The sequence below is a fragment of the Gordionus sp. m RMFG-2023 genome, chromosome 1, assembly GCF_954871325.1.
Source record: "Gordionus sp. m RMFG-2023 chromosome 1, tfGorSpeb1-WG-v2, whole genome shotgun sequence".
Taxonomy (NCBI): Eukaryota; Metazoa; Nematomorpha; class Gordioida; order Chordodea; family Parachordodidae; genus Gordionus; species Gordionus sp. m RMFG-2023.
Window position 1 is genome coordinate 78,720,173 of NC_088775.1, and position 24,472 is coordinate 78,744,644.

Sequence of the window (24,472 nt, forward strand, 5' to 3'; positions counted from 1 at the left end):
GGTCTCCATATCTCACCAATTGTTTATTTTCTTCTGTTTTCCTGCCTCTTTGCCTTTCTACATGTTTCACGGTTGTATCATCTTCTGTTTTTTGGTTTAAAGAAATATTTTCAACTTTAGCAATTATATTTTCTTTCAATTCTAACTCTTCAAAATCATCTCTTAAAGTAAGGACTTCTGCTAATGTAATGTTTTCTTTTAACGTAATTTTCTGACTAATATTTTTGCTGATTGATGAAATTCTTACTTTTTCAATAACTCTACTATCACTTAGCAAACATTCATTTTTTAAAATGCATAATCTACATACCCAATTGATGTAACTTTCTTTTTTACCTTGTACAGCTGCGTTAAATAATAATAAGTTGGAACTTGTAGATTTCCTCGGGTGTAATAACCTGAATTTTTCAATCAATATCGATGGATTGATGAAGTCAGTAGGTGAACATATCGATTTGAACTTGATATATACCTCATCTGGTAATCTTCTTGTAAAGGAACCTGCTTTTTCGATGTCCGAGATCTGAGTGTCCTTGAAGATGTCTTCGAATCTACTCAAAAAAAGATCGCCTTTGCTTGAGTATATTGGAAATTCAATATTTATATTAACATTATTATTGGGAATCTGTTTCATATTTATTTATTTACGATTTCTTCGAATATGTAGCGGAACTGCCACCATAAAGTTATCTAAGAATAAATGAATGTTACGAGTTTAATTTATTTTAAAATTTTTAAAACTAAAAATGTATGCTTATATAGCATGTTACAAACAAAAAATCAATTTACATATTAATATAATAATTTATATAAAAAAATCAATTTTCACAATTTATAAAAAAAATCAATTTATATAAACACAAAAAAACAATTTAAAGGTTAGTATTAATCGGTCATATCACCACTATTAATCAGGCATGATCTATTATTCTCACTCTCATTCATACTAGACTTATTGTTTTAATTAACTCGTACTTACCTGTCAAACAAATTATTTTCCACTTAATATAAAATATTATATGTTAGCATCAATATGTTTTTTCGGACAATGTGTTATTTTGGAATATATTTCCGGTAAAATCAGATGTTTAAATTTTTAAAAACGTGCTTAAAAAATTATTTAAAGTTGAAAAAATAACACATTGCTGGAAAAAACACATGGACGTTAACATATATTTGAATTGCAATAAATTATAATTCTTAGTGGATTTTTGAGGAATTAGCGAATTAAATACTTTTGAGTAGTTACTTGCTGGAAGATAATCCCTACCTTTTTTTACGGGAATTATAAAACAATCAACCTTTTTAATTTGTTATTTTATTCAATTATGATGACATTTTATCATTTATTTATATAATAAATTTAATTTAAATTTTTTTTACTAAAAATTAATTTCTCATTATTAGTGGACAAGGAGAATAGACTTTTATAAAATACATAACATATATTGATCAGCAAAAATAATGACCAATTATAAGCTATTAGGATTATTCAAGAATGAATACAAATATTCGTATTAGTGCAAATAACAAAATTTATTTGTAATCGATTCCAAATATTCGTTTTAAATATAATAAAATAATGCATACGAAAATATATTGACAAAATTTTTTTTCGAATTTTAAACAAAAAATATATCGATTCAATCAAATCATTGAAAAATAGGCCTAGAAATAGAAACTAGTTAAATAGCTTTCCTCATTTGTGCATATTTAAATACTAATAGGAGAATCATAGATCGCCTAGGCTTTCTTAAAAATTATTGGGCTCTCATCTATGAGCTAGCATGCCAATTAAGCATAGATAGGTCAAATTAATATGGCTTCTAATTTATTAAATTTTTATTCTTTTTAATATGTATAATTTCTACGATTGGTATATATCTAATCAACGCATATATTCAGCATAAACACCGGTTTATCAGACATTAATTTTTATGTTTACTATTTTTGGATTGGATCATAGGAAATTAAATCAATAATGAAATATACAATATAGTTAAGTGTACAAATCAAACAAAATAACCTTATATATGATTTACTTTACCTAAGTAGGGTATCAACATTCAATTATGCCATCTTATAAAGGGCGTCGAAGTCGATAAAAAATGCAAAATTAACTATAACTCTCAGCTGAAAATCAGAAATCCCTAATACCAGGCCCTTAACGGTAGAATCTTTAAAATACACGGCACTAAAAAAGTTTTATAATAAAGGAAAATCAGATGACAGATTTTTTTTTAAAAAAAATAAAATAAATTACGTTAATTTAACCATTTTGGAAAACATACTTTCAATTTTTCTTCGAAGCTATTTACAAAATTACTGAAGATGACAGAATAAATTCAATACAAAGTAGTCGGCAAAATACTTCAAACTAGGGTCTAGGCCTAAAAATTTCTTAATAAAATGATTACTAATGAAAATTATCTCTTTATTAAATTTATAGATATTGTATCACCAAAAATTTGTAACAAATTAAAATAATTGATTGTAAATATTAGGGGGAGAGAAAAAAATGTCTAAAAAAAGTGGGCTGCAAAAGATAAAAATAACAAAGAAAGATTATATTTATGATGAATTTGTCGATTATAATTAAGCGTAAATGTTATGATAATATTTTACATTTGTTGTATTCTAAAATTACAGTGTTAAACGAGTAACTTTAAACTAATAATTCGATATATATATATATATATAAAATCATCAATTTATCAACATAAATATATTTTGAGCCAATTCCACTCTTCGGGATCAATTCATATTTATGTTTTATAATCCTTTAACGTAATCGTCTTATTGGTTTTTTGATGCGTCTTTGACCTGTTTGAGCAGTAGTACTATATATATAATAAAATGTATTTGTATCTGATAATAAATAATATAAGATAACATTTAATTGACAATAAAAAATAGAAGTTGATAAATAATATCGAGTGCTGTAAGCATTACAATTTCTCGTTATGTTTATAAAGAAGGAACGCATTACCGTTACTCGGTACTTTGTGAAAAAGTAGTGCGTTACTCGCTATTCAAAAAAGGTAGCGCTCGCTACTCGTTACTTAAAAAATACTAAATATTTATATAAATTTTCTTTTTATATATTTTTCCCCCATAGATATAAGATCTTTTTGTTACAATTTTTTTTATTTATTTTAAAATAAAAAGGGAATTTTTTAAAAATATCTTAAGAATGTTCATTATTTTCAAAAAAATTTATTATATCATCACAAGTATCTTCATTCAGATTCTTATCAATTTGTTTTAAAATCGTTATCAGAAGTGAATTTGGTATGTGCGTCATTTGAAGAAACCAAGTCTAATTTTCCTTTGTATTTGTCAAGATCTTTTCTCAAGGTTGAAATATTGAATGACACAATATACATTTACAAAGTGTAGACCTGGTGCCTTCTTTAGTGGTGTAAAAGTTACATACTAGGGCCAGGGCATATTTAAATTATCTTCATCTATAGAAATAAGTAATATTAACATACCTTGATTGATTCAATATTAATTAGATTAACAATTTTGACTATATAAAATTCAATTCAACAAAAATATTTTTTAAAAAAAATGGTGGTTGATCTGAATTAAAAACTCGACTTTTATTTATAAAATTTTAAAAAATAATAATAAAATATTTTCTACTCAAAAAAAGTAAGACCCTTATTTTCATAGATGTTAATTTACAGCAGTAATAATATTTAATAAAGTTCATTCATAAGAATATAGTAATATTTATTATCTAACTTTAAAAAACTCATTAAAAGCTATTTTTTATAAGACTTGAAAAATTAGACAAATATTTATCATTATAAAATAAACCCTAATGCAAAGCCCCCAGACATAATGTTAAGTGGATTCGTATCCGAAGAAGGTTGAGCAGAGAAATTAAACACTGAAGGTACCGTATTGCTAAAAGATATAGGAAGAGGAGGAGCAATGTTTATTTGATTCGTTGATAGGGATTGCCCGAAATTAATGGAGGGGGTATTCGATGATAATTGTTTTACCTAAAATGTATCATATTTATATTCTATTCCATGTTTGAATAAGCAAAAATTTAACTTTAGTGTGTCTGAATGAAATACCATAAAAAAAAAGAAATTTAAAGTCAAGAATGAATAATCTTTTCTACATTATATGATAAAGCAAAGTTAATTTAATCATGATAAAACTTGATTAGTAGCCCCGAAGGAGAATATGCCAGGACCACTAGATAATATGTTGCTCGCGGGTTTATTTTGATCGTTAGTATTGAAAGAAAATAGTTGAGAGGCGGATGATATTGTATCGCCAAAACTATTCATCGGAATTGTAGGATTGGTCTGGGCAGCTCCAAAGTTAAAGCTTGGTGTAAAGTTAAAACCACTTCCGCCTAATTAAGCAATGTTTTTTTAATACAATATAAAACAATGAGAAATTAATTGTCGCCCTCTCAGTCTTACACGTTTTGAATTCTATGAATTAAAAATGTATAATTATGATTACGATTATTTTTACACAGATGAAAGTTAATAAATGAGCTGTGAGCGAAACTTAGAAAAATATATATCAAATCTTAGTGAAAGCCGCTAACGCATTACCTTTATGGGTGGGGGTAACTGTGCGTAACTCTTTTTTAAAGTATGACTGAATTAATTCTTAATAACCTGGTATCTGATTTGTAGGTGCTGGAGTTTTAAACATCGAAGAAACAGAGGGTTTAAAATTACCAAATGTAAATCCATTTGCGGACTGGGATAAGAATGAGGTAGGTTGACTGCCAAAGGTAGTGGTTTGAGATAAGGATGGCTGAACGCCATATGAAAAATCTAACGTTTTTTTAGGTTTACTATCATCGCTATCTTCATTGGCCCTTTTGTTAGTACTGGTAACGATATTATTGCTGGTAAATGCAACAGGAAAGGTAAGGGTAGAATCAGCTAATAGAGGCTTTGAAGGGAAGGAAAATCCTGCAAATGATGAGCTATTCTGGACTAAATTACTGGATGGCGTAGTAGAAATATTGATGGGAGCTTTTTATTTCAAAAATAAATAAAAAATTTTAGTCGAATCATAAAAGTAAATTATAGTTTTAAATAAATGTAAACTTAAGTCAATCAAAATATTTTATAGCAAAACAAAGCAAGTTAGTTATGGTTATGCCTATTCAAAAATATAAAATTATTCATTTTATTCGAATATGAATAAAGCACTATTCGATTCGTATTCATTCTTGAATATAGGTCTAATCTCAAATAGTATATTATGTAAAATTAGCATATACCAGATGTTGTAAGGAACGAAAAGGTGGGAAATATAGTATTAACGGTAGCCGCGGAAATCGGAGTCTGACTGGTAGATATTCCGAAGGGTAGAGACGTACTGGTTTGTTGAAAATTGAATGAGCTAAAAATACTAGGCTTCGTGTAAACTGTTTCAATAGAAGGTCTGCTTTTGATGACAGGGAAAGATATATTATTAGAAGTTAAACCGTAATGAGGAAGGGCCAATAGCTTGCTGGAATCATTTAGGTTTTCTTCATACGAAGAGTTGGCTTTAAAATTATATACGAGTCATTATATGATGGGATTTTTGTTTAAAAAAACTCAACCCTGTCCAAGTCTAAACATGTATGAGTTCCTGACAGATCTAACATTTAAATTATTCTTCTATTTTTTATAAATCGATTTTAGAATTCTATTTGTTTAATTAGATTCATTCATTAAATCATAAATATTTCTTAAAAATCGGACCATAAATGGGGTGAGGTTTATAATTCGGATTTAATTAGTTCAAATTCTCAAATCGGGATAGAATCCAAAATAAAAAATAGGTTCGATGCAGGGTTAGTTTAAGTCAATGATGATATCGCATATGAACCCTATCATAGGATGTTTAAAATAAACCTCAAAAACGAATATTCGAATCGTAATTCAAACCGCATTGGATTCGTTTATACGAAAAATAAAAAAGGATAAAATTGTTATTACAATATATTCACAAAAACATCATATTTTTAAATATATAATAAAAACAACCTAATCATAATGTTTTGATGGTGTCATCATTTCAAAGTAATTTTTATTGGTAAGAAAATTATTTGGTTTCGAAAAAAAGTGTTTCATTTTGTTAAAATATTGAAGTTTTTAAATATTAATTGTAAACTAATATTATTCTAAAATTTGCCAATTTTTATCGATAAAAAAATGAGAATTTAAATTAGAATTGAAATAGTCTTTTCTTTTGAAATATATCATCAAACTATTTCTTACGCATTTAGAAGGTAAATGATCTTGTAACACAGTTCAAAGCTAAGGTTAATTTATATTTGACTAAACCTCAAACTGATCGAACATGACCCTTTCCGGTTTTATCAAGAATTTCTAAAAATTTGATTACTGATAAAAGGATCTTTAAATAAAGAAATCATCGAAAATAGTATTTGTTCTGTGCATATATATATTGAATTCAAAATCTCATAAAATATATATCAATAATGTAGCCTTATCAAAAAATGATGATTATTATTGATATTTATTATAAAAAAAAGAGCTTAACGTTTTTGTAAAATAAATATATTATTCATGTGAATTTAAAAGGAAAATAATCAAAGAAAAAACTTGAATATTTATCATTGATAAGTATACTAATAAATTCTTGAAGAACTGAGGAGGAACGAAAAGTATTCTTACGTATATGATTATAAGAAAATTGAAAAATTTATGAATAGTTATAATAATTATCTTTAAAAATAAAGTTTATATTATATGCTAGTTTTTTTTATGTAACATTTTTCTTACCATGCAAAATAAGGAGATTAAAATTTTATAAAGATAATTCTATCATTCGTTATTCAGAAATAATTTTATTTTCAAATAAATTAAAAAATATGGAAATGTGTAATATATAAATATTGAGAGTTCAACAAGATAGACGGGTTCAGAGAAATTTCTCCTTTATTTGATAGTGGGAGCATCAGAAATTTGCTTTTTTATGAGGGATGAATCAGTAATTCGCTTTTACTTTGATGAGAAATTTTTCATTATTTTGATAAAATATGTTAATAAAAGTATATATTTTGTATGATATTTCTGAAACCGAAAAAGTTTTAGATTCAAAGAATCTTTTATTAAGTCGGCAGGTAAAGTTTAAAAATAAATGTAAGTAAAATGGACTATATATGTAATATAATTTTTAAAAAAAGTATAACAAACTGAATAAACTAATATTAATATATGGGTTGAACTTTTCAAAAATGTTATAATGCACCAAATAATTTGAAACAGAATCTGATTAAACTTGGTCAAATCAAATATTAGATAGATTCCTTATAACATAATTTTCTGTTAACAATTTAACAACCACTTAACGTAGATATTATAATATCCATTCATCATATTTTATATCAAAAAATTGAATCATTTTTATAAGTAAGTTATAATTGCATTACTCAAGTTCATAGGTGATCCAACAAATGTCGACGGAATTATAGGACTCGCTGATAATATAGTAATAGCAAAGGCAGGTGAAACGTTTAAAAAGGTTGAAGCCTGAGGAGGAGGTAAAGAATTAGTGGAAAACGTTAGCACTGCAGATATATCGGAGGTTTTGTTTTGAATTATAGGGAAATTAAGACTCGAGGATTGTTGAATTGTGGGCTCGAACCCGATCGAGAAAGAAGTAATAGGAACAGAAGAAGATACTTTCCCAAAAGTGAAAGGCGATATAAACGAGGTAGGTGAAGTTGCCAAACTTTTAGCTTTTTTAAAATTAAAATGAATATTAATTGTCATGTGCTAAAAGTCTTTAAAATATTGCCCTTGTAGTCGCCTAACCATTAAAGTTCTAACTCCACTTTTTGCGAAAATTGAATTAGATCCCTGATCCACCACTTAAAACCCTCAAAATGTTTTTTGTAATAAATAATATAGTTCCTTATCATTTTAATGGTATTTATTAAAATCACATTCATATTAATAATAAAAATTAAAGTACTTACATGTTATACTAGGAATATTGTTTTGAATATTTGAACGTGGTATGGTGTATTGACTAGATAAAGACGCGAAAGAAGATGTAGAGGGAACATTCGACTTCATAGTAATGTCTAATTAATTTAAAATTTATTATCATTCAAACGATTGAGAATAAATAATTATAAATCCCTAATTAATTACTAGAAGCATAACTAATAGATTATAAAATTATAACATATTCAGGGTTTGGATATCGTTTCATTGACACTGCCATTATGAATAATATTCACTGTCCATAAAAATGAATATTTATCATAAAACCTCACTCATTGTTTATTAATGAATAGTATCCAATTCCAAACCTAGATTATATATGTGGTCTGAGGTGTCAATTTTTTTAAAAAATTAACAATATCACTCCTGAACAGGGTTGCCATGTCTCCCCTCATCAGTGGGAGTCTCCCACAATTTTTTAGTTTACCCACATACATCTCACTCCCACAAAACTCCCACAATTAGAAATCTCCCACAATTTTTTAATTTCTCCCACAATTTTTTTTTTTAGCATTTTAATGTTTTTAATATATAAATAATAATTTTGAGAGACAGTATTTGATTATTTTTATATTTTTAAAATAAATTTTAAATATTTATTCGAAAAATATGTCTAGTTCTTTTATTTTATTTTTCCTCTCTAAAATATATTTTTTATAAAATTCTCCAATTCTCCACTCGACATTTTCAAAATTTTTGTGTTAGAAAGAATAGAAGTTAGAACAGTATGTATAATTATTATAAATATATTTTAAATTACTTAATATATTTTATATCGTTATTTAGAATTGCAGTGCTCCACTCGACATTTTCAAAATTTTTGAGTTAGAAGAATAGAACTTTTAGAAGTGGATATTATATCCTATATACCAAACAGATTTAAATAATAAAATGTTCTATTTTGCTAATAATTTTATCTAACTGTAAAATTAAAATAATATATTAAGCACTAAACATTGAAAAAATTTTCAGAATAAATGATTTCAAATGGCTGTTCTGGCCAAATTAATAGATATTTAATATAACTTTGCAAGAATATATTCCCAGGGCATACTTTTTAAATAATTTTTTACTTTATTTTAAATTTACAAAATTTCGATTTAAATCAATTTTGTACATGCCATATACTGCATAATTCTTGCAAGAAGACAATGAATGTACTGTAGATGTCGAAGTAATTGTGATGAAATGTTTTAACGAATTTAGTTCATCAACTAAAAGAGTCACTGAATTAAAAGAATTGGTGGAGTGATCTGATTTGGAATGGTGTGAGTTGTTGCGATATGTACCTATCAGGTGGTTATCATTAATACCTGCCATCGAGAGAATTTTAAAATTTTACGAACCCTTAAAGAAATACTTCTTAAATAAAGATTTTAAAGGCTGTCCTAAAATTTTGAAAAATTTTTTCGAGGATGAAATGTCAGAAGCATATTTGGGATTAGTTTCACATGTAGGAAATCTACTTCATGTAGTTAATATTCAGTTGCAATCAGAAGATTCTTTATTGATAAAGGTTCACAAAATCATGCTACAGCTCTGTTCATCTCTACAGTTAAAAATAGATAATAAATTTTATGGCGCTATTGCTAAAAATATCATATTAAAATGTTCAAATATTACTATAATTAACGTATTTTTAAATGAAGAAAATATTTTTATTAAGGCAATTTTGGAATATTTACAATCAAGATTTGATTTTAAAAACTCTATTTACAAGTGTATAAATATTATGACCTTGGAACAGAAACCATCATTTGATGGTTTTTGTAATTTAATAAATATATTAAAATTACCGATAGACATTGAAGCCTTGTTTGAAGAGATTGTAATTTTTTCCATTTTTTATGATTCGCCAGAATACTTAAAGTTAGATGGTCTAAAAGCAGAGGAGAAATGGGTGGAATTTTTTCGTAATAACGATAAATCCCCATGCTTGAAAAAAATTTGCGATATGTTTTTTCCTTACCTCATTCTAATGCCTCATCGGAGAGCATTTTAGCCTGATGAGGATTGCCTGGAGAAAGGAGAGAAATCGAATTGCTTTAACAACATTAGAAGCCGAGTTAATGGTTAAACAAAATTATAAAATGTCATGCCATTAATTTTATAAATATCTTAATAACGACATAAACGTTTAGTTCCAATATTTATATCTCAAATAAAATATAATTAACTATAACTATTTGACTTTCTATATTTTATAAAATCTTATTTATACATTTGCATAAAATCAAACATATTTATTTTTTACATTGTAAAATTAATATTTTGGCAAATCATAAAAATAAAGAAGCATTACAATCTCCTCAAACATGACATCATATTAAATCTTATTAATAATTATCTGATAATAGTAATAATATTCTTACTTTGGTATTTCTGCAGCATAATTTAGTGAACCTTTATTAAATTATATTCTTCTGATTGCAACTGCATATTAACAGCATATAGTAGATTTCCTATATGTAAAATTCCTAAAATCTATTATTTTTTAAAGGTTTGTAAAATTTTAAAATTCTACGATGGCACGTATTAGGAGGAACCTGTCAACCAACATTATGCTGACTCAATTCTGTAAATACACTCTGGTTTTTGCCAAATTCACTGAGGAATTATCAGATCAGAAAGCTGCCATGCAATTCATTGGTAATGCCAAATCTGCCATATTTACCATTATATATGGTTAGCTAAAAAAAATTTTAATAGTTTTATTGAAATGACATTAATTTTGTTGAAATAGGGGACGATCAAGGGAAATGTTTTGATATCTCCTTATTAGATGCATCTGTTAGAATTGCATATGTTTGCACATCTTTCAAATCGTCATTGACCTTCTGGATTTATATCCTAAAACATTGATGATAGCCTTGCTCATTTGTGTTCTACAAAGTATACTTTTCATTTATATTAGTCGTTAAATATTATGGGGAAAGATTCTACCAACATTGTGATGTTAAGTAGCTCTCTGAATGTTGTACTGCTTGATAGGTATACTGTAGTTGCATCTGTTTTATTTCTTATTTTTGAAGAATATTTTTGTTTTGGATGTTGATAGACTGCCCTGTACTGATTTATGCTTTGAAGATTTTTGAAGCCTCAAAATATCATATTCCCTTCCCCCATTGTATTAACTAAATACTGTAGAACAACTTTCCCGCACTGATTATTAATATTTTTTACATTGTAAATTTAAAATTGTTTGTTTTTTTATAAAATCTTATTTATACATTAGCATAAAATATATTTTTTTAGATTGTAAAATTACAATTTTTTTATAAAATTTTATCTTGTTTACATTCTTTTGTATTTAAAAAAGATCGTTGGTTATTATTTTAAAACAAAATTAATATAGTATAATAAATCAATATGTTATTTTAATAATAAAGATAGTATTTAAGAAATTTTGTGTCGTACTATAATTACCTATTTTGAAAAATAGTTGCGTATTTTATTTTGGAAAATAGTTACCTATTTTATTTTGAAAAAGAGTTGAATATTTTATTTTGAAAAATAGTTGGCTATTTTTTTGAAAAATAGTTGGCTATTTTATTTTGAAAAATAGTTGGCTATTTTATTTTAAATAGTTGGCTATTTTATTTTGAAAAATGGCCCGCAAAATTTTTTTTGTAGCAATTTTCATATTTCTCCCACAATTTTTATATTACTCGCACAAAATACCGAATTTCTGCCACAATTTGAAAATTTTGACCTGGCAACCCTGCTCCTGAACTCACGAAAACATTTTTAACATATTTAAAAATAAGTATAACCTTCTCCAACACCAAATTTGAATGATACAGTGGAGACCGGTGATGGATGGTCATGGCTGTCGAAAGTGGACGCAAAAGTGACGGTAGTTGGCAAAGATGAAAACAATGGCTTATTTTGGTTGGTATCAATTAATTTGTTAGTGGCGGCGATGCTCGGAAAAACTATTATTTGACTCGTTATTGCCGAGGTAGACGGCTTTAGGGAGATTGTCAGAGGAGTGATTATGGTCAAAGGTGGCAACGAAACTTTAGAAGTTGTACAGGATAATGGCTCTAAAGGTTGGTATTGATAGATTTTAAAATCTTATAATTAGATAATTATAAGAGGTATCTGAGCGTTTATAAAAATTGTAAATTTCTATCTCATGAATTTGGGAAAAAGTAAATATATTATATTTATAAAACTTTTGAAAAATTTTGTTAAAAAAAATTATACATGCTACCAAGAAGTAAGTTACAATTTAATATTTACCCTTTTCTAATTGTTTAAAAATTGAATCACAAACAGGGTTACTTTGTTTACACCTGCAAAAAAACAATAATAAACCTTTAATTGCAAAAAGAGGAGTCTGACACATATCGCATAAATTAGAAAATGGTTTATTTTTGTGTGAGCATATGGAACAAGTAGTATTCCGTAAGTCTAGTTTTTTGCTAAATGTGTCAACTTTGGAAATTTCCTCTGGCTTAGGCACTTTTTCTACGTTTGCAGAATCTTGTGTATCAAGCTTTAGATTTTCATTTATAAAAAAACAAAAATTATTTATAAAAATTGCATATCTAATAAAAAAAATCAAGACTTTTCCATACTACTAATAAAAAAAAGTAAATAATTAAAATATCTAAAATATAATATAATCCATCATGAATTAAATCTTTAAATAACTAACATAACCCAAGTAACTTTGCCATCCGACTATATTTTATTTTTTATAAATATATTAACTAAAAAATAATTAAAAACTTTTATCAATTAAACTGAAAATATTAAAATTTCTCAGTGCTACCTTTCTCACAAGTTCCATCTAGGGCTGTGCAGATATTAAAATATTATGCTTATAAATTGCATCGAAATTACTACAAGATATGCAGTAAATTTTTAATGCATAACTATCTTGGAATGTTAATAAAACTTTAAAATAATTTATCAAACAAATATATTTTAAGAAAAGTCAACGGCAAATGGAATGAGCCCATGTTGGGGATCGGTTTTTAATAATTTTTTGCCGATCCGATCCAAAACAAATTCTTTATCGGCCTTTATGTTATATGTATATTCCAATATGTTCATGAATAAAAAATTAGCTGCCAATTCTAAGATATACACATTTATAAATATGTTATTTTAATCTAGGCAAAAATATCGGCACAGCCCTAGTTCCATCCATAACGTGGAGTATATTAAGACCAAATATCTGATCAATTATTTTTATTAATTAAATCGCAATATATTAAATAATTTACAGCCTGTTTAATTAGGATATTTTATAATATTTTTATTTAAAAATATCGTTAATTTTGTTTAATTATAACGATCTTCAAATTTTTGTGATATTGTTCTTAATTTGTTACAAATTTTTGTGGTATTGTTCTTAATTTGTTATGAGAAAAGAAAAGTCAATGGGAAAAATTGCATTGAATTTAAACTTAATCAGAAATATCGTAAGAAATATTATTATCAATAGAATATTCAAAACTAAAATAAAAAAAATCCATAAGAAAAGCAAGTAAATAAGAAGAGTATTGTAAAAATACTCTTTAAAAATCGATTTCTGACTGTCGAAGTAAATTACATTCTCTAATTAAGCTAAAGAGATGCAAGTGTTAGTTTTAAATCAAAAAAAGATAAATTTCAATAATCCCCCTGCTCATAGATATTAAATATAAACCGATCAAGTTATTTTTAGTGATAAATTATGTTTTAAGATATAGGTTAAGAAAATTTAAAAATTTTCCTAATACCTTCGATTATATATATGAGGATACATGGCAGCAAAAAGATTAGGTGAGCATTCTTTTATAGGTCAGATTATTTAGGAGTGAAAAATATATGTAAATTCTAACAATATCCCAGTAGTACCCTCCTCATCATTATTTTCTAATGGTTAAATGATAATAATATATATATTTTATCTTGATATCGAGCCCAGACACCAATCTCATTCAAAATAAGTGACACATTGTGAAAAATCAGATATTAAAGACAAAGATCAGGTGCTATAGGTATAAAGAGAAAAATTCAAAAAACCTGACAAATAATCAAAATTTAATTAGTTCCTTCTTAAAGAATAACATCCGTAATTTTGTTTATTAATATTTTATGATTATTTCATTAAGAAATAAAAATATAGGGGTATTAAAGATACTTGGGTTTGGTTAGTTTATGGAATGCAGTATAAAAATAACTTTATTAAAAGATCGATTAGCCTTAGGACTGGCGTTGGCAGTCCCACAACATATACACTTCAAAGATGAAGGTAAGTTTTTGACCCAACAGGATAAACACATCCATTTATCTAAAATAATAATTATTATATTTTTTTATATAAATTTTGAGAATAAAAACCTAAAAATCTGCTTAAAGGTGTAAAAAAATATAATTAATATTGATAACGCAGATTAAGTATTACAAATAATTTAGTTATTGAATTTAAAACAGTATTTTTATAATATGAATACCTAAATTGTCATTATTGAATATGAAAGGTGCTTCAGTAACTTTCGTGATTTCACTAATAGATGATGTATGACTAATATTTTGTTTTGATTCAAAATTTGTTGGACTCATCTTATCTGATTTAAGGAAATCAAGACAGGATCCTTGTTTAAATGGGGATGGTTCGCTGGATATTGTTCGAGCTATCATCAAATAAATGTATTTATTAAATTTTAAATATGATGTATCATTGGAAAGACAATTCCAAAACATGAGCCCTTCCATTAGCTTAATTTCTCCTACTATCTAAGTCCTTTGAATTGTAGAAGGGTGATGGTATCTTTCTAAGTCAGGCAGAAAAGAGAGAAAGTAGAAGTAAATAAAGTAATTATGAATTAATTCCAATATTAGCAAGAAGTTTAAAAAAATATATATAAATTGGAAGTTGCATTTGTGCATCACTCATTATTATCATATAATCTGTCAAATAATTTCATACTCTCTTCTATGAAAATCTCTCCAAATGATACACGACATACTTAATGGATCCAATTTATACATTCTTTTTAACTTTCCTGACCATGCCAATATTGAAACTAATCAATCGGTACTATTATCTTATACCTAATAATTATTGGTTTTTAGATTTTTTACGAATACAAACATTATATGATTTGATTGTAAAAAAAAATATTCATCAAAATAATAGTATTTTCATTATTCGATCAAATTATTTATAATTCGAAATTATTAGTATCTATTTCAAAATTTTTAAGTATTTAACATGTGACTTGTAATTTATTATTCAAACGAATACGAATATGGAGTCATTCGATTCATGCAAATACAACTATAGAAAATCTTTTTGATTTTGACATGATGAATGTCTATTGGCTAGGTGCTAACAAATGACAACATGAGGTCTTGAAAAAAGTTTTCATTATAAATTAATAAGTATCATAATTATATAATTACTTAAAACGGTTGCTTCTGATAGAAGTTTGTCGATTTTGTTATTTATAGGATCTTTGAACGATTCATGGTCTTTACCATGGTTGACGTGAGGCTTGGTATATGGTTTATGCTTAGAATGTTTATGTAGAGAGTCACTGATATGGGACTTGATTTCGTAAATAATATATATATAGAAAATCTTAATTAGTTGATTTGGATGCAATAAAAAAAATTAAAATAAGACGATTTTGATTATTTATAGAATGGTATTTTAAACGGGGTTTATCTAAAATTTCAGTTATATAATAACAATAATTTTCAGTAATAAATAAAAGTAGCATTTAATAACAGTATACTTATTAGAGGTTGAGACAGCCTGGAGCTCAGCCCAGATTTTTGGGATAGGGATAGGTTGGACAAATGGTTTAAAATATTTTATAGAAAATATATTTAACACACTATGCCAAAAAACTTGATAAAAATTTCCACAACATTAAACCTTAAAATATTACTTTTTTAAGAAACCTATATAAATTATTGATTTTGAATGTTAAACTGACCTTTTGAATCAAATCTTCGCGTTTTTTGCCTATAAAGATTTTTGGCGTGGTAGGCATTAAAAATGTGAAATTAGGCAAATTATCCATCTCAGTGACATCTATTTTAACGATTGGAGCCATATCACCAGTTTGAGGTGTCCTCCCCGTTAATTCTTGTTTATTAAGGTCTATGTTGGTAGGGACGGGATATTCATTCTTGAAAAGTTTCTTGAAATCTTGAAGATGACTGTAATTGATAATATTAATTTTAAAAAAAAATGTAATGTAGATTTAAAAGCTAGCTAAAAAAGGTCGCACCCACAGATCTCACTACTAGTATCATTAACCCAACCCTATAAAAAAACCTTTGAATAATATGGCGAAAATAAATGTTTGCTTGAAATGAAGGGCTGGGATATAAACTTCAGTATTAATACTAAGACTGAAATATGTGCAATATTAGCTATAAAAAATAATCAAAAGATTATTTTATCATTAAAATAATTATAGATTTTAACATTTTAAAGATCTTTGAGTATTTGAATCATAAATGTGTGGATGACAACTCAAACAAGACCAAAGTGCAGTGAAATGAAATTAATTTGCATAACTCAATTTTAAACGATAAGTGTAGTCTGATCAATTTACTTACCTAAGGCTGCACACAAAAGTACAAAAAAATATAATTCAAAACTTTATCGAAAATTAAGCCTTTTTAAATAAGAAAATTAAAAAGGTGATCAAAACTTCTTTTTTAAAAAAAAATGTTTCAAAACTTAAAATAGGTTTTGCTTAAGCTTTTAAAATTTGTTAAGTTTAGAAACAAGTTTTGAATGCAGCCTAAATAGGATATTGTAGAAGATAATTAAGAGTATGTTTAAAACTTCTTTCTTGCTAACCAGAGGACTTAGAAATCGAAATAAAAGAGCAAGAAGAAATAAAATATACGATCATAAAATAATTTCATAATTCTAACAATTTAATTAAAGTAATTGTTAGAATTAAAATATTTGTTTTGTTCTTGAAATTCAGAAAAATAAATGTTTTGGTATGTTAACCCTACAGAGATAGTTTTGGTGTGGCTAAAGAGAAACATTTTGTTTTATATAGAAAATACACGCTTAAGATTAAACTTTTCGCGCTCTTCTGCCACTACCTGGCGAAGCAATAAATAATATTAATCGAATATATATACTAGATGTACCGGACAGAGTCCGAATCTTCCCTATTACCCGGCCGGTTTTATTCAAATATCCGGTTCTTACTATAGTTGGATAATGGTTAAATGTCGGCTAATACAGCTCAATCTTCAGGCGCCTGTCGGAGAAAATCCGTTAACATTAAGGCGTTTTAATTTTTATCTGTTTCTTCCAAGTTTGAGCTATCTTTTTAAAACCCTAGGCCATAGTGATAATCTTCGACTAAAAATATAGTAATTACCCAACTATAGTTCTTACACGTTTTTACCAGTATCAGGTAAAAACTGGATGCAGTATAACTTTAAATATAAAACAAAACATAAATTTACGAACCTTTCAGATTTCAGGAAAGATATGGATGAATGATCGCCCTTTTTCTATAAATTTTTATTTTTTAAAAAAATTAAAAATTGTTAGCAATAAAAAAAATGTTAAAACTTGATAAGGAGATGCAGTTAAGTGTCGATTGATGAATGAATAAGGCGATTTTCCGAGATTTAAATTCGTGATTGGTGGACCCAATCTTGACTATTACAATATATATATATATATATATATTAAATAAAATCAGGTAGATAATTTTTATTCATTAAAAATATTAATCCTATGTTTTTTGTTCACATTTTGTATGGTTTAAAAAAGAACATATTATGTATAAAATACAATTGTATTGAACAATGATATTATAATGAATAAAAAAATAAAAATTAAATATTAATCAGCAAAATTATCAAATCCCTCTCATTAAAACGGAGGTTATAAATCACAAAGAAGAAAAAAATTGTCATTAAAGTTTATTTGTATGCATGAATTCAAATTATTACTATGATTATAACAAGAATAATTAAAAAGTATTTATCATTGTTTTATATATAATTAATGCAATATTTAGCTATAAAAATATCACGTAAAAATAGCTTGTATTATTAAATTTGAATATTTATAAAGGTACTTATTCAAACGTTGAATAGTCAAGTGATAAATAATATACTAAGGTAATAACTTTATAACTACAGCTCTGCCAAAAATTGTAGTAAAATCCTTAGGAGCCCTTCCCCATTTTTTTAAATCTATGTCTTGCTCATGTAAAATAAACTGTGCCGTTATGGGATAATTAGGGATGTACCGATATTTTATATCGGATCGGGCAGATATTTAGCTCATTTTAAAATATCGGTTATCGGCAAATATTATAAAATTTTCCGATCCGATATAAAATGGCGCTTTTAACAAAATTTAAAAAAAGTTATATCTAAAAAACCATTTATTTTTATAAATAAAATCGAAATACATTTTTATGTTTAATTTTTTTAATAGAAATAATTAGTTAATAAACATTCTGCAATATAGTTATTTTTTTTCGCATTCTGTTTAAAAAAGTGTTCATTAATCTCTTCAGTATCTGTTTTTAGTGATGCTAGTGATATTAACAGTCCCCATCACCGCCGACATATCTCTGATATAAAAAGAAATCTTCGATATATTAATTTTAAATATTAATTTCAAATTTCATAATATATTTTTTTATTACTAATTATGTAAATAGATGAATGTTTCGGATCGGCCTTCAAAAAGTGGTATCGGTACACCCCTAGGGATAATAATAAAGGACGATATTATATAAACGCATACTTTTAATCTGATCGTTTTTTCTAAAAATTGGCTGTTTTCTAGTTTATTGGAATTCGATCTTTCCGCCAGGGTAGAACTAATATTAGAAATTCGAGAAGTTTCAGCTGTGTTCATCTTAATAAAGCTAGATTTTGATGGCTGAACAATTTATTTTTACAAAAGAAATAATTTGGTTAAAAAAATAGGGATTTAGTTAAATTTCTTTAGAAAAAATCATTACCAATGGTCTTATAAATTTGTTTTTAATTTTTTTTAAAAATAAACTTTACAATAGTATTGAAAGTCATGACAAATCCCCACACAAAAAGAAATTCTTTAGCCACCATACCTTAAAACGAATTAAGTTTAGCATCATGGTTATATAGAGTTCAAGCTAAATAATTTTTAAAAGTTTTAGCTCAAATGGATCCTGAATTATGAGGTTCTCAAAATCCAATAATGTTTTTTTATATCCAATTAACTTTTACCAAAAGATATGTACACTTATAAATTGTGAATAATTTTAAAAAATATTTTTATATTTTTTTAAAGTGAACTTTAATGGCTGCAAAGGGATATATAATTCCTATATTTTGACCAAATATTCATCGAGTAATTTGAGATTCTTAAAACCTAAATCGCACCTATATTGAACTTATAAAGCCCGTATCAATTTAATTCATAAATTTTAAGAGCATATACAACCAACACAAGTTTAAATAATTTTAAAAAAACGTTTGTAAAATCGCTAAATTTGACATGGAAACCACCCATAAACAAAATCCTAAAATAAAAGAATTATAGAAAAAATGCACAAAATAATAATTTGTGATTTAATAGCCTGGGGAAGTAAAGTTATATTTATGAAAAAAAATGTAATAAGATTAATTAGAAAAAAGGATGATTTAGTTTAAAAAAATCACAAAAAAATAATCATTTAAAAGTTAAAAAAAATAAAACTTTGATATAAAACAAACTCCGTAGAAAAAAATACCTTGAAAAATAGGGGTGAATTGGTATAGGGAGTTTGTATTATTTTTTGTTTATCGATGGATAAATTTGATTGCAGATATTGACTGGGCAAATATGAATGGGATTTATTGTCAATTTCAGATAATGTGATAGGGATTTCTGAAGAATTTGTGTTAAAACTTGTACTAGGTTCTAAATTCTATAAAGTTAAATAATAATATCATTATTTTTTTATGTAATCATTCATAACTATTAATTGAATAAGAATGTTATTTATATTTTTTTAAATTTTATTTCTTCATAATTTAAAAAATAATATATTACAATATTATTTTGATCAGCTATTTGTCCTAACATGCTCATTATTTTTTGGGCAGTATCACTTAATCCTCCTGTGGGTAAAAATTGTTTAGCATTTGGCTTTTTATAATTTGATATCTAGAATACAGATTTTTTTAAATAAATAAGAATAAAGTTCTTTACCTGGTAAGGTGTATGAACAGACAGCCTTTGCTTACGATATAATGAGGAAGGTCCTCCATAACTTGTTCTATTCTGATTGTATATTGTTAATGAACCACTTGGTTGATTCAAATTTTGTGGCTAATTTAAAAAAATGTAAATTAACTTATGTTAAATCTTTTTTTTAAATTACATTAATCAAGTTTGAAGTGCTGTTTAAAAGAATTGTAGATGATAGATCTTTATCTTTGAATTTGTTTGTGAACAATTCTGAATTATCTGAATATAGAGTAGTAAATATGTATTAAAAAAGTGACAAAATTGTGATATCTATGTGTTATTTTCAACTTTAATCGTGTTATTTTTAAATTTAAAAACCAGATTTCAATGGAAATGTATTCCAGCATGTTTATAGAAAAAAATAAATTATATTAAATCAAAAGTTCAAGGTAAAATATACTAAAAATTATTGGATAAGTTTTCTAAAAATGCTACCACATTTCTGGTAAAATCGGATCTTTAAATTTAAAAAAATGACTCAAAAAATGATTTAAGGTTGAAAATAACACATTGCCTTAAAAAACATGATTAATTAAAATATTAAAAATTAATATGTATATCATAACTAGGGTTGTGCCATATTAAATATTAGATTGTATCAGCACAGATATTTAACATTTTCATAAATATTGGATCAGGTTGATCTTTTTTAAAAACTAATCCTATTTAATGTTTTGGGTTATTTTATGATTATATATATAATTTTTTTTTAATTTATAAATAATTTCATAATAAAAAAATAAATGAAAGGAACAAAAATACAATTTATTTGTTGTAATTTTTAAAAAAATAGTTAAAACACTAATTTTTGTTATATCTGCAACAAGAGAAGGATTTTAAAATATCTAATGACTCACATTCCGCTAGTGTTGCTGGCTGAATTTAGAAAATTTTTAAAAATAGTTAACTCAAGACTTTTTTTGATGGCACAAAGGCTTGGATTTCTACTGGCAAGTTTATGATTTTGTAATAATATTTTAGTTAAAATTTTGATTTAGCTCTTTTTAAATAATCAGCTAAATAGGAGTGTTTAACAAAACTACAATCACACATATACATTGCAAATATTCATGAAATTTTAAAAAGATAATTCAGTTAATCATTCAAGAAAATTAATTGGTTTTTTTAAAGAATAAAATATTGATACTTTATTAAATTAATTAAAAGATGTGTATTAAAAAATATCAATATAAATATTGGATCAATTTTTTGGTAATTGGCACAGCACTAATCATGGCTGTCAGGCAAGGGGTGGGGGGGGGGAGGGGTTCATCATAAATTTATCTGATCTTGTAAGTATTGCTAGTCAAAATCCCCTTTTATAAAAAATAAGTGAAAACTCAGAACTATTTTATAAAAATATAATATAGCCATGCCTGAAATAAGTGCAACATTAAAATTTAAGGAAGAAATACCCACCTAATAGTGCCTCTCCCTTAGCAAAATTCTGGGTATGTCTATGCTATTAACTGTTAATATAGATTAATATTATATTTTTAATTATAAGATAGTTTTTTAATTTCTAAAATTAAGTTTGTGTACAGTTATCTTAGAATAATAAATTAACATAGAAAGTTGATAGTTATAAAATAATTTACTTTTATTAAAAATTGACAAATGATTATTTGAAAATAAATTTGCACATTGCGATTTGTCTGTATCTAGCTTAAGACTATTTTGACTATGTTTTTTTGATTCTCCATGATCATCCATTTCTTCTGAGCTATCTGTGTCATTTTCAGAATATTTTGAAACTAAAGCTTTTTCTATTTTCAAAGATTTTATTTTAGATTTTCTAGAATAACTAATATTTTCACTTTTTTTCATTTGAATTTTGTTAAATTTTGCAATTTCTATTTTATTATCCAAATTATTTGAGTTTGTATTATCTAAATATTTTGGGGAAAAGTTGTGACTTTCATTTGCATCTTTATAATCTGAAAAAGAGTCTTCTAAATTTTTAATGTTCTTTAAGGGTGAATGGTTTTGATAGATATTATTAATAATGCCATTAGGTTTATTTTGGTTCTTTCTTTGAATTTTAATATTTAAAAATTCTGCTTCATCTTCAATATTATAATTTTCATCTTCTTCACTCAATAAACTTTGTATATCACTATCTTTTATAAATTGTTTTTCATGCATAAGATTAATATCTTCTGGTAAATTAGTTCTAAACCAATTGGGAATATATGAATAAATCTTGTCTTTAACAGATGATACTATTGTCTTTTTTTTTAAATTAAAAAATAATTTATATATAATTATATAATACATGTAATAAAACAAATTACTTGTGAAGAATAGTTATAAGGCTTTATATTGTGAGATCTAAATGAATTTGGTTTATATTTATTAGAATCTTTAGGCATGTTATAAATGTGTAATATATCCTTTTGGATATATGGCGCTTTAACTTTTAACTATTTTTAATTTTTTTAACAACTGACCCAAAAACAAATTAACCATTTTTATTTATTTGTAATAAATATTTCATATAGCAATAGTAGGAATAGATAATAGAAGTAATTCGTGAAATTAGACCCCTATATCATTTAAAAATTCAAACTTTTATAACTTAAGAGTTAAATAATATTTCTACTAATAATGCACTTAAATAAATATATATTGGACACAATTAATATTACTATTAATTATTACATTACAAATATATAAAAACAATTTATATTTTCTCACATTTCCTCAATACACTCTATTACTTTTATCATTTTGCTAATCTTATCAGGTACTAAATGGCCTCGTTTATCTTTACCTATAAAAAAAAATCAAATTTTATCTATTCAAAATAATGTCTAAATATTATTTCTTACTACTTTCATGCCAGAAATTTGACTCGTTAAATAATTTTAAACACATATGGATTTAGATAAATAATTTATTATAATCATTATCATGATCTTGAAATAGATACAAATAAAAATGGAAATAATAATAACATTTTAATTATTATAAAATTGTGAGATACATAGCAAAGTCTATATGAGCAGGTTGGGGCGTGAAGGATCAGTTTGCATCCAAATCATTTAAGGAGCATAGGCGTAGCCAAGATTTTTCTAAGGGGGTGGGATTACAAAATAGATGGGGGCTTTGCCCCCAGACCCCATTTTAGGCGGGCCTTCGGCTCGCTTTTGCCCAGCCTTTGGCCTGGTCACTTTAGTCTATATATAGTCATAAAATATTTTTACAAGATAGGAAGTTAATTTTAATAAAATAAATAAGCCTGGAACAAATATGAAATATATTTTTATTAGTTTATATAAAATATAATAAATAACTTGTATATACATTAATATAAAAGCATGGTAATAATTTATTCCAAACAAGTATAAGAAATTTATTTATAAAAAGTAAGTAGATATATAGTTGATATTACTATTATATAGAATTAATATATTACTAGGTAAAATTCTACTTTTACGGACATATTTGACTTTTACAGACATATTTGACAGTTAGATACTATATTACAGTTAATATTTTAACAAATTTTACTAATAAATGCTCTTGATAATAAATATAACAACAATTTTCATTTAATTATTTAACGCCATCTATTTTTTTAAAATTAATATTCATATTAATCACCTACATAGTCCTTAAAAGATATTTTCTGATGTCCTTATCAATATTTTATAGTTTTCTGTAAAATATATAATTCGCTATATTAGTAAAAATTACTTGATTGTCATGTGATAATTAATAAAATTATATATACTGTAAATTTTACATTCTTTCTTTCAAATTATTGTTTAAGATATATGCAGAGTTATTAAACGCTACTTTAAAAAGTAGCGCGCTACCGCTATCGCTATGTTAAAAAAAGTAGCACGCTAACGCTATTTGTCAAAAAAAGTAGCTCGCTATTAGCTACCATTTTTTAAAAGTAGCTTTAGCTACTTTTTAAGATACTTTATATAAAAAAAATTTTCAAACAAATTTTTTATTTATTTTTTGCTTATAATGGTATTGTATAGTAAATATATAAAAATCAACATTTATAAATATTAAAATATAGTTAGTTTTGATTATAAAAAAATTTACGTAATAAAAATAAATATTTATGGTAATTAGTTGCATTTTAATAATAAAATCATTTCAATATTATCATCCCCAAGTCTATAGCGACGATCAGAAAGTTTAAGTATTGCCTTAATAAATAATCTCTCGACACTAGCACTTGAGGGTAAGGGCGTATTTAATCTTATATACA

The 24,472-nt window shown here is 25.6% G+C and overlaps 1 protein-coding gene across 4 annotated transcripts; it reads right to left on the minus strand.

The window, feature by feature from the left end:
* Nucleotides 1-2,523: 2,523 nt before the first annotated feature.
* LOC135922971 (nuclear pore complex protein Nup153-like) lies at nt 2,524-22,659 on the minus strand. 4 transcript variants are annotated; one of them, XM_065457533.1, is made up of 23 exons: nt 22,536-22,656; nt 22,059-22,470; nt 21,840-22,007; nt 20,375-20,460; nt 20,203-20,322; nt 20,044-20,157; nt 19,742-19,918; nt 18,769-18,906; nt 17,575-17,664; nt 17,470-17,513; nt 15,959-16,184; nt 15,420-15,564; nt 14,468-14,647; nt 14,195-14,304; nt 12,336-12,516; nt 11,789-12,061; nt 7,985-8,092; nt 7,436-7,744; nt 5,270-5,539; nt 4,653-5,018; nt 4,179-4,378; nt 3,826-4,013; nt 2,525-2,840 (listed from the first exon to the last, which is right to left on the minus strand). In XM_065457533.1, exons 1-23 carry the CDS (start codon nt 22,611-22,613, stop codon nt 2,783-2,785), a joined length of 4,041 nt encoding a protein of 1,346 aa, XP_065313605.1. In that variant the 5' UTR covers nt 22,614-22,656; the 3' UTR covers nt 2,525-2,782. The 4 variants fall into 4 exon arrangements, with proteins under 4 accessions (XP_065313606.1, XP_065313605.1, XP_065313604.1 ...); XM_065457534.1 differs by having other exon boundaries at nt 2,524-2,840; nt 4,716-5,018; nt 21,840-22,470; nt 22,536-22,659; XM_065457532.1 differs by having other exon boundaries at nt 21,840-22,470.
* Between the last annotated feature and the right edge of the window lie 1,813 nt (nt 22,660-24,472).